The sequence below is a fragment of the Gossypium hirsutum genome, chromosome A09, assembly GCF_007990345.1.
Source record: "Gossypium hirsutum isolate 1008001.06 chromosome A09, Gossypium_hirsutum_v2.1, whole genome shotgun sequence".
In the NCBI taxonomy this organism is placed as follows: Eukaryota; Viridiplantae; Streptophyta; class Magnoliopsida; order Malvales; family Malvaceae; genus Gossypium; species Gossypium hirsutum.
Window position 1 is genome coordinate 69,687,944 of NC_053432.1, and position 14,634 is coordinate 69,702,577.

The 14,634-nt window shown below is 34.9% G+C and overlaps 1 protein-coding gene across 9 annotated transcripts; it reads right to left on the reverse strand.

The window, feature by feature from the left end:
• Positions 1 to 2,932: 2,932 nt before the first annotated feature.
• Positions 2,933 to 13,053, reverse strand: LOC107889367 (leucine-rich repeat receptor-like tyrosine-protein kinase PXC3). 9 transcript variants are annotated; one of them, XM_041076559.1, is made up of 7 exons: positions 12,724 to 13,010; positions 12,439 to 12,551; positions 12,268 to 12,336; positions 11,958 to 12,009; positions 11,658 to 11,778; positions 3,716 to 11,542; positions 2,933 to 3,610 (listed from the first exon to the last, which is right to left on the reverse strand). In XM_041076559.1, the coding sequence occupies exons 6-7, from the start codon at positions 6,240 to 6,242 to the stop codon at positions 3,303 to 3,305; spliced, it is 2,835 nt and encodes a 944-aa protein (XP_040932493.1). In that variant the 5' UTR covers positions 6,243 to 11,542; positions 11,658 to 11,778; positions 11,958 to 12,009; positions 12,268 to 12,336; positions 12,439 to 12,551; positions 12,724 to 13,010; the 3' UTR covers positions 2,933 to 3,302. The 9 variants fall into 9 exon arrangements, with proteins under 9 accessions (XP_040932493.1, XP_040932494.1, XP_040932491.1 ...); XM_041076560.1 differs by having other exon boundaries at positions 11,658 to 11,781; XM_041076557.1 differs by having other exon boundaries at positions 12,720 to 13,010.
• Positions 13,054 to 14,634: the final 1,581 nt, after the last annotated feature.

The following is a 14,634-nucleotide window of genomic DNA, read 5'->3' on the forward strand; positions in this document are numbered from 1 at the left end:
CAAAGGACAAAATTAAAGCATAAAATTTTGCCAACATTCACAGAATTCCGAAAATTGAGGCGTTACAGAAGACATGTGAGCACATAAAATCTGTGTAAAGAGGAAGGTTCACATGTCAACAAATAGTAAAGGCTTCAGGGTTCGCATGAAGTCATAAACAAAGATTTTTAAGGTTCGCATATTTGAACAAAAATACACAAGTACTTAGAACTCAATATTAAGGCACGCTCAACAACATAGGTTCGCATACTTCATATAACATAGGTTCGCATGTAATATAGGCTTCGCAACAAGAAATGTCATACATTCAAGGGTTCGCATACTTTAATTGGGTTCGCTAACAAGTAAGGTTTTGGTTAATAAGGGTTCGCATGCAAAATCGAGGTTGCAAACTCAAAGGGGTCACATTCATGGATATCTCGCATCAATTCTGGCTTGCATAAGGGGGTTAAGTCATACTCAATCTGAATTTAAAGAACACAAAAGGGCATGCACAAAAGGAAGGATAAAGAAAGTTTAGTTCTTTATTCATACTGAAAGAATTCGACAAAATCAAACAAAAAAGTATTTAACTCTATGGTTCGCGAAAATGAAAAAAAAAACTTAAGGAAAAATTAAGTCTGACAAAAATAGAAAAGTCATTGGACACAATATCACTAATCCCAAGCAAAACAAATACATCACCTTTTTTCAGGATTCGTTGGTACCCATCTTGATAAGCCTTGCTTGGATTAATCACTTTGTCATTACCTTTCGCGAACTATTTACCTGTGAAGTAAGAGGGGAGTGGGTGAACTCATTGAGACTCAGTGATTATATAGGAAACACCAAAGTATGCTTAAAATACGGAGTTAAAACAAAACTTAAACTGAAAATCGTTTCACAAGCTAGGCTCGTCGTGAAGGTGCGAGACCCAGTTTTAGTTACCTGCTTGTCAGAAGAACATATAAGTTTGTAAAATAGTTTCACATGTACTAGTTGAAAATCAAACTTAAAAAATTGGCTTGTTTTCGTAAGAAAGCATAAAATATATTCATGTACTTAACAAGTCATTGAGTTTGTTCTTGTTATTGTTCTTATACTGATTACAAAACATGTTCTTATACTTGTTATATCTGTATAGTTGGATAAGTAGATCTCCTTATAACGCCTCACTTGTGACTCAGAGAGTCATTAACATGTCTCACAAGTGTAGCATAAAACCAAACACTCTTCTATACACCAACATGTCCCTTTGAATGGAGCATAGCTCAACATTCCCTTATCTCTCCAAATGTCTTAGGGCCACAACGCCCAAATCACATAACTTATAACTGAGTACTCACAATCTTTTGGCATGTCAATGTATCGAACATAGGGCTCACATAGGGGTTGAAGGTACGGGGCGAAAATGTGAAGATAATTGATATGCTAATGAGATTGTGGGGTGTCCCTATTTTGGAGAATCTTAAGGAGAACTCTAAGGGTTTTGATGGTTGTTCTATTATAATATCCCTCAACCATTTCAACATACAACACAAATGGAACGTGTTATAGGAACATTTTCAAACTAAAAGCAAAGTTCTTTTTCTAAATAAAACACCATTTAGTAACCATATAAAATTTCTTTAAGACAATACTCAACATTAAAAAAAATAAAATATAATTTGAAATTATTTTGGGTCATTGAACACATCTTAGGACCCATTTGAAATGTAAACCCAATGTTTGAGATTTATCGGCTTAAATCGAGGATTTTCAGGTGGAGGTATGTAAGATTTTACTATAATTAAAACATTAAACAATTTAGATAAAATTATAGATGTTATTACCTTCTTGTTTGCACGGTACGTCTGAGTAAACAATGTGAAACATTTATTAGGTTTTAAAATCAATTTAAAACCATTTAGGAACATTTTCCGGGTGTTCAGAAGTGTTCAAGACCATATACAAGCCCAAGAAGCAATACATATCACTAATAATATGATTTAGTGTCAAATCATTTATCACATTAATTTAAAACTAAAATTATACCAGTCAAATTGAATTTTTTTTACAAATATTAAATTATTTATATAATTTTATTATATATTATATTTTTAAAATTTGTATTTTTTATTATTTTTAATGGTGTTTAGTTAATTTCTAACATTAACTTCTTAAAAATATAAATAGAAAGGGTTATGTATCGAATTAGATAATTTCAACCATAAATAAAACAACTAATAGATGTTGAATGTCTCTATTTTAAAAGCCGAAAACTTTGGTTATAAAGTTTAAGGATCAAATTAATAACATTTGTAAATGTGAAGGATTAAATTATTGAATTATTTAGAAGTTAGATCAAATTGATAGAATGTGCAAGTACTAAGGACTAAATATGTTATTATGTTAGAAAAAGGCTTTCATTATCAATTTAATAGCGGTTGGCCAAAACAGGAACAAACTTAAACGATAAAGCCTAAATTGAAAATTTTTAAAGTTTGTTGACCAAAACCAGAATGTTACCCTAGTTTGGTGACCATTTGTATAGTTTACCCTCAACAAAATTTACATTTTATAAATTTTTACAAATTTTTAATTTTTTAACAATTTTTTTAAAATTTTTTAAATAAAATTTAAAATTTATTAACTAATTTTTAAAATTTTTTTATTTTTCAATTTTAATAATTTTTAATGATTATTTATCGATCAACTGCCAATCAACATGAGTCAACACTGGTTAATGACAATCAACTTGATCAACTGTGATATGTCATTGATGAACCTGCCATGTCACGGTCAATGTGTCATGTCATTGGTCAACCTATCATGTCATCAATCACATGACACATTCTAGGTGACCAGATTTTTATTAACAGGGTTAGCTTTTAAGTATCAAAACAGGCAACGATGCAAAGTTTACGTACCGAAATGAGAAAAAAATTTAAGTACTAAAATGAGAAAACGAAAATAATTTAGGAGCTAAATTGTGAATTAATTATACCAATAAAAGTTGACGTGTTTGTCTTCTATTTTGTAACAATTTTTTGCTATAACCTCTTGGGTTGGGAATATCTCTAGTAGAAATCTACAATATAATCACTAGCGACCATGAAATTATGTGAGAATTCACCTATTATAGAACTGAGTTTTACAATGGCACCATTAAATTACAGAAGCATATACTACGTATGAGAATGAATTCAAAACCAAACGATTCTTTCGTGCAGGTTGTTGGCTTCCTAGCAACCATGGCCAATATTGGCTTTCTTCAATCTTTTATAATTTGTATGAAACAAAGCTCACTCGGTAATTAAAGGCAGTAGTAGGTGGAGATGATTTTATCTTACATTGAGGATCATCCGTAGCACACTTTTCATCTTGGGCCTTGATTCTGGAGTAACACTGACACAAGCAAGTGCAACTTTCAAGACAGCAAGCATCTGGTTTCTTACCACCAGTGATGTTCTACTGATACTAAAATCAAGGATGTGATCCAGCTTATTTGGCCGCACTGAGTTGCTTAATACCCACTTGGCTAACTCAGTTCCCTCACTAACTGCTGCTTTTCCTGTCAGCAATTCCAGCAATACAACTCCAAAGCTATAAACATTTCCAGCCATTGTTACCCTCATTGTATAAGCATACTCTGTGCACCACCATTAAAACAAAACAGGCTTAGGACAAAAACTCAAAACAGTTCATATTCAAAGGAGATTGTAAAATAAGGATGCATGTCTGCCAGATTTGTTACCTGGAGGAATATAACCTACAGAACCAGCAACTGTGGAAAGGCTTCCGTTGCTCTTGGAAGGGTCAATTACTTTACAAAGCTCAATGTCCCCAACCTGTGGCTCCTTCAATGACTTGAGCACGATGCTTCTGCTTGAAAGGTCTATGAGGAGAATCGGACTTGATGTGCATCCATGCAAAAATGCAAGCCCTTGAGCTACTCCAACTGCTATACTGTAACGGCTAGCCCAATCCAAAGAAGATTTCAAGCTCCCATGAAGAATATCATAGAGGGTACCCTTTGGGGCAAATTCATAGAATAGATATGCACTGTCAACTGTCAATACATAGGCCAGTGGAATCATGATATTTGAATTGCTAAGCTTCCCCAAAGCCTCTATCTCTTGCTCAAATTTATCACGGCTCCCCAGTTGGAATATCTTGTCACTCCACATAAGCTTCTTAACGTAATAGCTTGCTCCTGAAGGCATCATAGCTTTGTAATAGGTCGAAAACCTGGTTTTCAGCACAATGTTTGCAGGGTTTGCAACAGCTTCCATGGCTTTGGTGAAGTCAATATTAGATCTATGGACCCCGTTTGCTGTCAACATGTTGCCTTGAATCACCCGAGGAGGAGAAAGAACTTCCAATGACTGTAATTGCTCCTCATTAACCTTGCTTAAGCGTTTTGAGATCAATAGAAAAACAATTGCAACTACCACTACAGCAAGAACAGCAGCTGCAAATGTGATGACAATTGTCACACCAACTGGTTTTCTTTTTTTACTCAACACTGGAGGACTATCTTTTGGACGATGAAGTTGCGGATTTCCATTTATATCGACCGAAACATGTGGTTTGAATTGAGGAAGATCACCAAAAAGCTGATTATTGGAAAGTACTAGCTGTGACAAGGAAGACAACCTGACCAGGAAATCAGGAACTGTACCTGAGAACCTGTTGTTAGACAGATCCAAAACTTCCAAATCATTCAGTCCGGAAAGAGTCTTTGGAATAGGTCCATCAAAATTATTGAAGCTGAGATTCAAAGAAATCTGCAACTTTTGTGGCATATCAGGAATCCTACCATGCAATTTATTTTCTCCCAGCTGGAGTTCCAACAGAAATTTCAAGTTCCCGATGGCATCAGGTATTAAACCAGTGAGACCATTGTTTTGCAAGTTTAGGCTAATAAGCTTTCCACAGTTGGAAATTGAAGGTGGTATGATTCCATTTAGTGAATTCCAGCTGATATTGAGCACCGATAACATATTCAGCCTTCCAATCTGATTTGGAATTTCACCACTAAGCTTGTTGAGTTGAAGTTTCAGAACCTCAAGTTGGGTAAGATTTAGCAATTCATCAGGCAAAGTCCCATTCAGCTTATTCTGAGCCAAGTTCAACAATGCCAGCTTTCGATTAGAACCAATTTGAGGAGGTATGGTTCCAGTAAAGCTATTGTTATCCAACTCTAAATACGTCAAGCTGGGCAAAGATACAAAGCTCGTAGAAGGAATTGGGCCGCTGAGATAATTGCTACCCAACCTTAACCTGACCAGACTGGAAGAAATGGTTACAGGAATTGGTCCAGTCAACATATTATAAGATAAATCCACAGTCTGCAAGTTTGATCCCAACAGCAACTGCGGTAGAATTCTCCCAGTTATTTTATTATAACTAAGATCTAAAATCTTGAGAGACATTGAGGGATTAGTACTAGGAAGATCAACAAAGTTGTTTTGATTGGCAGAGAAGCGCTGCAATGTTGTAATACCTAAAAGGCCTGCAGGGATTGCCCCATGCAACTGGTTGGAAGATAGAATAAGGGTTTCCAACTTGGTAAGGTTCACAAAAGATTCAGGAATAATTCCATTAAGATGATTCCCATTGAGATCAATCTTTATCAAATTCCCATGCTCCCCAATTTCACTAGCTATTTCACCCGTGAACCTATTCATAGAAAGCTCAAGTTGTTCCAGGACCCTGGATTTTCCAAGGCGGCTTGGAACTGAACCAGTGAAATGATTGAAACTAAGGTTCAAGCTTTTCAGTGCACTCAAACCATTCAACTGAGAATCGATACTTCCATTCAAAGAATTGAAAGATAAATCCAAGGATTCCAATCCAACAAACTTTTGAAAGGTAGGCAAAGAACCAACCAACATGTTCTTGCTAAAGTTCAAGCTCTTTAACCCATCAATCTCTCCACAACTGTTGAAAAACTCAACTGGTATTGAGTTGAACAAGTTGCTGGAAAAGTCGAGCGACTGCAAAGAATTAATCTGGCAAAGCAAGGGTAAGAAGCTAGAGTTTGAGAGACCAAACCCCGACAATGAAAGAGAAAGTATGGAGTCGTTGTGGGGAGCGTTGCATGTAACACCTTCCCAAAGGCAGGGGTTCTGCTCCTTCTCAACATTCCAAGATGAATTTGCAAGCTGGTGAGAAACGGTGATCATCGTGTTGCTCTGCTTTGAAGCAAGCTGACCGGAGACCAAAGGAAATATACAGAAGAGGAAAAAGAAGGATATGCCGTAAATGGAGCTCTTCATTTTAGCTCAATGGGAGATTATATTTCAGCTTTGTTTTTGGTATAAGTTCAGAAAAGGGTCTGGTTTGAGTTGGGGAGGGGAGGAGAAAAGAGAAAGAGAAAAAGAAAAAGATGGGATTTGAGAAATTCCAAGAGGAAATTCATGGGAAAGAAAGATGAGGGATGGGCGTGTTGGGAGTGGAGTTGACCGACTGACTAAAAACGCCACAGATAGACTGAGACAGAGACTGATGACAGCAATGGCCTTTTTCTTGGAAGAGATTGGGTTTCAGATTGTTCATGACTTTCATTCTTACAGGTTCATACTCGCGTACTTTCCATCACCTTATTATTATCATTATTAGCAACGTAATGAGAAAACAATCCATAAAAAGGGAAAGAATTAAAACAAAGACCCAATTGAATTCAAAGTCTTCGTTTGAGTGTAAGGAAAACTGGAGAGCCCACTTTTGAATGCTACTGTCTGCATTTAGAAAACGCGTTTCAACGACTTTTTTATTACCTTATGGATCACGTCCTTGGAACGTAAGAACTGGGATTAACTTTTTTTTTTAATTCCACGTCACTTATGATAATTATTACAATTGATATAATAATAACATTAACTCTCAACATTTATACATTATATCAATTTAGTCTTGATTTTAAAAAATTCAATCTTTAATATTTACACGTTATGTAATTTAATTTTTTTTGTGTGATTTGCTTCTCTTTATAACTCTTTCACCTAAAGAGGTAAAAGAAAAAAAAAATTATCAACTATATTTGATTAAAATATACAAAATATGGAAACAACAAAAAATTTAAGATAATAATTTTCACTTTTTTTCATTCTTTTAAAATTAACCCTCAATATAGTCAGGGGCGAAGCCAGAACAAATTGTTAGGGGGCTGGATAAAATTTTAATTTTTTATAGTTTATATCTTTATAATTTATAAATGATTAAATCAAATTTTTATAATTTTAAGGAGGCCAAAGTACAATTTTACCTTTACTAATTTAAAATTCTTAAAAAATTTTAAAGGCTAAAAGAGCAAATTTACATTTTAAGGGGCCGAGGCCCATGCCAACCCCCCTAGCTTCGCCCTTGAATATAGCCTGCCTTCTGGCACGTCTCTATCTGCCGTTTTTGTCATGTTTGGGTTTTCTTTTGGTTCTTTTGGTTTTCTTTGGTTTTTTTTTTGTTTTTCTCTAGTTTTATTCCCCGTCTTTTTGTTTTCTCGCCTTGGTTTTGGTTTTCTGCTGTTCCTGAAGGGTTTTTATTTTGTGAGCTATAACTTATGGAAAGAGGGCCAGCGAATCTAAGTTTGGAGAACAGTGAAATGGATGTTTTTTCTATTCAGATTGGGAACGAAGCATAGGATCCAGCATTTAGTTTCTGTTTGGTGGGATGTTTTCTAACTGCTAGTGTGATCCAATTTCTAACCATGAGAAATACATTGGCAAATATCTGGCACCCCTTGGAGGGTGTTCAAATTTCAGATTTGGGTGAAAAGCGATTTATGTTCAAGTTTTTTAACGAAGTGGATATTCATCGTGTTATAACAGGGGTTCTTGGACTTTCAACAATCATCTATTGATTTTCCATAGGGTTCAAGAGAATGAAGGTCTAATGTCTATTCCTTTGGTGTTTTCCGACTAGTGGGTGCAGATTCATGATTTCCGGGGTTTATCAAAGAGTCAATGGCGATACAATTTGAAAATTTCATTGGTAAATTTATGGAATATGATATGAAGAATTATCTAATGGCTATAAAAATTTTCTGCGAATTCGCGTTCAAATTGATGTTAAGCAGCCTCTAAAGAAAAGAAAAAAAATCAAGTTGTCTGAATCGAAGTTTATTTATGCAAAATTCAAATATGAAAAATTAACTTTATTTGCTTCTTATGTGGCTGCCTTGGTCATGGTGATAGTTTCTGTCCTATAAAGTTACAATATGGGATGCAGGAAATGGAAATTGAGTGGGATTTGACTCTGAGGGCGCAGCCGAGGAAGACTACCACCGCTAATAGCATCTAGCTAAAGGAGGAGGGAGAAAATTCATTTTTTGGAAAGAGCGGTACTAATGTGCAGCTTGGAAAAAATTCTAGGCATAATCTTGGGAGAGGATCATGGGTAGATTTTAATTCTATTCTTGGAATTAATTTGGAAGGTTTCAAATCTTCAAATGATTCAAATTAGAGGCAGGAATCACGCCACTTTTTTAGGAAAGATTTGCCTCATTGTCAAAGCCAACAGATGGAATTTCGTTTGAATGGAATAGAATCAATGAAGGCCTGGGCTGATGTGGATTGTGTTACGGATTAGAATTGACGAGAATGGATTGTCAGTTGGAGGAGGACCCAATTTCCAAAGAAGAGGGAAAGAAAAGACAACGGTCTGATTTTTTAATTTCCAAGGTTTCCAATGTTCAGGATTCGTTGGATATTAATGGGGTTATTCAGCTCACCAAAAACAAGTATCGGCGGCTACCAGTGGGTATGCCAACAGGAAGTCATGAAGATTTTATGCAGGAATGTTCGCGGATTGGGGAGTTCGCGAGCAATACGTCGTCTTCAGCATATGCTAAAAATTTATCATCCCCATATTGTCTTTGTCTTCTCTATGGAGACAAAGTTGAATGCTACTCGAATGGAAAAAGTTAAGAGACATTGTGGTTTTTTAATGGTTTGGACTTGAGGGGGCTTAAGCCTTAGGTGGAATGGCGGTTAATTGGTAACATTGAAAAATTTCTTAAAAAATCATATTGATGTGGAAATTCTAGAAGAGAAAGGTACACCAAGGTGGCGTTTCACGGGTTTCTATGAAGCTCCAGATGTAAAGGATAAAGCTGTTACATGGGATTTGCTTCGACGTTTGGGGAGGAATAATTCGTTACAATGGTTGGTTGGAGGAGATTTTAATGATATTCTTTTCGCTAATGAGAAGTAAGGGGGAATTTAAGGGATGAGACTAGAATGGAGGTTTTTCGCAGAACTTTGGAAGATTTTCAGTTAGTGGACATTTGTTTCTTTGGACCATGTTTCATTTGGGAGAGGGGACGCGTATTGGAAAACAATATAAGAGAAAGAATTGATAGGGGTGTTGCTACGGATGCATGGGTTCAACTTTTTCCATCGTATTCTCTGAGACACATTCCTCACTCATTTTTGGATCACTGTCCTTTTGCTTATCGAGACGGAGGTAGGAGAAATGAACAATAGAACTAGTAGATTTCATTTTGAAGCGTGGTGGGTTTTGGAAGAGTCTTGTGAGGATGAAATTAGAAAGCTGTGGGAAGTCAGCTCGGGTTCTTATTCAAATCATATTTTAATGCTAGCTAAAGTTTTGCAAAATTGGGCGTACAAGATTAAGGCTATAAGAGGTCATGAAGTCAAAAGATTAAATAGGAGATTGGAGGCTCTGAATTGTGTTGAGCGTTCAGAGGAATCTTTGGTCGAGCTTATTGATATCAAATTACACCTAAATATGGATATGGAAAAGGAAGAACATTTTTTGGAGCAACGAGCAAGAGCGAATTGGTTAATATTAGGAGATAAGAACATTTATTTTTTTCACAAGTTTGCTTCTCAGAGAAGGTGTACAAATTGTATTCGTGGTTTGCAAAGAAATGATGGTTCTCTTGCTACAGATTGTAGTAAAACTGGGAATATTGCTTGCAATTATTTTGTAGATCTTTTCGAGTCTCGCTACATAGGAAACTTGGATCATATCTTGTCGGGGTTACCGCGTTGCACCTCTGACAGTATGAATCAAAGTTTGGTGGTTACTTATACAGAAGAAGAAATTATTATGGCTTTGAAAGGAATTGGGCCCACAAAAGCTTCAGGACCTGATGGTTTTCTGGCAATCTTTTACCAAAAGTATTGGCACATTATTGGTAAAGATACCAGCATGTTCTGTTTGGATATTTTGAATAATGGTAAAGCTTTGGATGAGATAAATAGAACACAGTTGGTTCTAATCCCCAAAATCTCGAATCCCCTCAATTTGAAGAGTTTTTGACCGATTAGCCTTTGTACAGTAATTTATAAAATTATTGCCAAAACAGTTACTAACCGTTTACAAAAAGTGTTGGATGATTGTATTGACAACTCTCAAAGTGCCTTTGTACAGGGTAGACTCATTACTGACAATGTTTTGCTGGCATATGAAGTACTTCATTCTTTTAAGAACAAAAGAACAGGGAGGAAGGGTTTGATGGCTCTTAAGCGCTGGATATGAGCAAGGCCTATGACCGTGTGCAATGGCCTTTCATTAAGGGTATAATGTTAAAAATGGGTTTTGGTGTTCCTTTAATTGATTTTATCCTCCACTGCATTAGTTCTGTCCAATTTTCAATTTTGTTTAATGGTAAAGAAGAGCCTAATTTTAATCCATCAAGAGGATTATGTCAAGGGGATCCTTTAAGTCCTTATTTATTTTTATTCTGTGGAGAGGGGCTATCTGCGCTAATGAGAATTGCGAGCCAGGAACAAAAAATTTTGGGTGCAAAGGTTTGTAGATCGGCTCCACCAATCACCAATCTTAGGTTTGCGGACGATTGTATACTGTTTGGAGAGGTTTCAAATAGGTGCATTCAGGTGATTTGAGACATATTAAAAGAATATGAGCTTTGTTAGGGTCAGTGTGTAAATTTTAAAAAGTCCACGGGCTTTTTCAGTTCAAATGTGAATGATCAAGATAAAAACTTGGTTGTTCTGTCTCTTAATGTTCAGTATTCGAGTGAGCCAGAGAAGTATCTGAGTTTACCGAATATGGTGGGACGAAAAAAGAAATAGGCTTTTCAAACCTTGAAGGACAGTTTGAAACAGAAGATCAACAGTTGCAGTATACAATATATTTCTCAGGGTGGAAAAGAGATATTTATAAGAGCAGTTTTACAAGCAATCCCTACTTATACAATGTCTTGTTTTCCTTTACCAAAAATGTTATGTGTGGAGATGAAAAATATATTAGGGGGTTTTTAGTGGCAAAAAATTCATAGAAAAAGAGGACTGCACTGGTGTGATTGGAAATCGTTATGCCTTCCAAAGGAGGAAGGTGGGATGGGGTTCCGTAATATGAATCCTTTTAATATCGCGTTATTGGCAAAACAGAGTTGACGCTAATTCTTTACTAGCGCGTAATTTGAAGGCCAAATATTTTAAAAATTCAGATTTTTTAAATTCCAGTTTAGGAAACTTACCTTCTCTTACCTGACAGAGTCTGTGATCTGCAAAAGAACTCATTATGAAGGGATTGGGGTGGAGGATTGGTGATGGGAAGAATGTCTCTATCTGGGGAGATGCATAGGTCCCTGGAAGTAATGATTTCAGAGTTTAAAATTTAAATGCCAATTCAAGTTTGTCCACAGTATCAGATTTAATTGAAGAAAACACGAGAGAATGAAAAGCAGAGCTGATAAACAATACCTTCCTGGCAAAGGATGCAGAGCGAATTCTATGTATTCCTTTATCCATAAACCAGCAAAAAGATCATATAATCTAGCGAGGCCAGCTGACGGGGGATTACACAGTTCGGAGCAGGCACAAACTACTTTTACATGACGAGCAGAATCAAACACAATCAAATTACAGGCAATTTTACAAAAATATTATGGAGCCTTGATCTACCTCCAAAAATTAAAATTACAAACTAGAGGTTTTTTTTGTAATTTTATGCCTACTTTTTGTAATCTAAACTATAAAAGACTGATGGCATCCGCAAATTACCGAAAGTGCCAAAATGAGGTGGAAACGAGAGAGCATGTATTCAAAAAGTGTCCTGTTGCAAAGGAGACGTGGGAAAAGTTAGGTTTTAACTGGCCAACTCCTAAGGAAAATGCTAGTTTTGAAGATTGGCTTAAATGCATTTTTGAGTCAAACTTTTTGAATAAATGTAGGGTGATTGCATGTGCTTTGTAGGTGATTTGGACTTCAAGAAACAGGTTTATTCATGAAGGAGAAGAACAAACTGGTTCTCAAATGGCAGATTTTATAACAAACTACATCAAAGAACTTGATGGGTTGAGTATGTGCTTACCAATGAATCGACTTCATTCAGGTAGATGGGTTGAGCTGACTGATCCTTGGGTTAGAATCAATTTTGATGCTGCTTTTAACAAGGAAAAGAATGATTCAAGCTCGGGGTTATTGATACGGAATGCTTGGGCAGAGGTGATTTGTTCAAACTCAGTTTTTCATGAAAATATACCTTCTGCTTTTGTTGCGAAAGCAATGGCGTGTCTTCAGGTGGTCCATCTCGAGCTATTTCTCGGGTTGAGGGAAGTTGAGATTGAAGGTGATTCTCGGTCGGTGATTCAGAAACTGTAAGAAGAAAAGGAAGATAGATCAGAAATTGAAGTTTTCATTAAAGATACAAAGCATCTGAGTTTAGGTTTTGAATCTTGTATTTTTCGGTTTATCCCTAGAGAGGCTAACAAGGTTGCACATTTCATAGCAAAAGATGGGTTACAGAAGAGAGAATCAACTTACTTACTGGGCATGGTTACGTCTGGAGTGGTGGAAGCTATGGTGGTCGATCGAAGATGGATAGATTCTGTGGGGGACTGAATCCCCGAATTTGCTGAAGGAAAGTTTTGGGGAAGAAGTTTTTGAATAGTTAAGAGGAGTTGTTGTTTTTTAGAAGTTTTTCTGTGGGAAGTGATGGCTCCTGCAAAAATTAATGGAAACAATTATGTCTTACTGCGTTTTCCCAGGTGTATTTGTTGCTTTTGAGGGATGGGTTTATTAATTGGTTCACAGCTGCTGCAGAAGTCTCTAGAGCTCCCCGTCCTGCTTAGCTGGATCTTTTGTTATTTTCGTTTATGTTTTTCTTTTGCCTGGGCCTGTTAGGCATAGTTTTAGGCTATTTTGTTCTGTTTTGTTTGACCCAAGCCTGCTTGGTCTTTTGGAGTTGGTTCGCTTTTGTTGAATAAAAGATCCAGATGTTTTTACTCAAAAAAAAAATCCTCAATATCATCCAAAAAAAAGAAAAAATACAAAAAAAATAAAAATAAGTTACACAATGTGTAAATGTTGAAAGTTATTTTTTTTAGACTCAAGACTAATTTGACATAATGTATAAATGTTGTGGGTTAAAGTTGCTATCATGCTGATTTTAAAAGCTACCACTATTAGCCAATAAGTGACCAAAAAAGACAAAATTCAACATTTGGGTGACCAAAAAAGAAATTTACTAATAGTTAGTTGACCATTTTGCAACTTTTTTCTAATTGAGTGACCAAAAAAAATTACTAATAATTAAATGACTACTAATATAATATACCTTTATTTTTGGAAAAGAATTTTGAAAACATTAATTTAAAATTCAGGTGTTTTAAGCATAACTATTTTTAAATTAGTTAATATTAAAATATATGAAATAAAAATATAAAAACAATTTTTTATTGTAGTATATTATTAATATTTTGATAAATTAAATATAAATTTTAAATATTTTGAAATAATTAATATAAATTATTTGTAAGATTTAATTTAATATAAATTTTAAATATAAAACGATTTGATTCATTGTTAAAGAAAGTTTTAGATTCCACAAGGAGAATTTTAAATGTGACAATATCTCATTTAGGTAGTGTAAAAAAATACAAATTAAAAAGAAAGAAAAAAACATGTGGTAGTGTTTGATCTTGTTTTGTGGAGTTAAAACATTCTACTAGCAATATGCCAAGAAAAAATGATTTGATACACTGTCAATGGAGTTTTTAAATTTTACAAGTAGGGTAATACAATTGACAAATATCCTATATAAATATAGTAAAATATTATAAAAAAAAGGACACATGACAATTTTTATAATGTTACACCGTCAATGTACCAAATACTCACCCTATACCAAATATTAACCCAACCTTATATATCCTATATATGTAATATTTAAAACCAAACCTCTAATAAAAATGGAAAATATCTTATATGGACAATTTATTTTACGACACATGTACAATTAAGAAGACATGTATGATATTTAAATTTTAAAATATTTCATACAATTAATATGTTATGTTCAAAATATATGAAGGGATAGTAAAATAATAATAATAATAAAGAAAACAAGCTCAAGATTATGACACAAGAATTTTAAACTGATCCACTTCAATTGTTTACTTTTATTACCTTTACAATTAATGATTTTTTCTCAATTTACAGGATATTGTTTAAGCTTTATTGGGATTTTTATCATTTTTAAAAAATTTATGATTTTGTAAGTTTATAAAAATTTAAACTCATTTTCTTCAAAATGCAGTTCGATTTCAAGCCTGAATCTGTTTTGAAGCCGAATCCCTTTCAAAATGCCAATTTGGAATTAGGGTTGAAACCTTAATTCTTTGTGCCACTAGCGTGAACACACAGGGAAAGATAAAACTTTTTTTTCTGACTAATCACA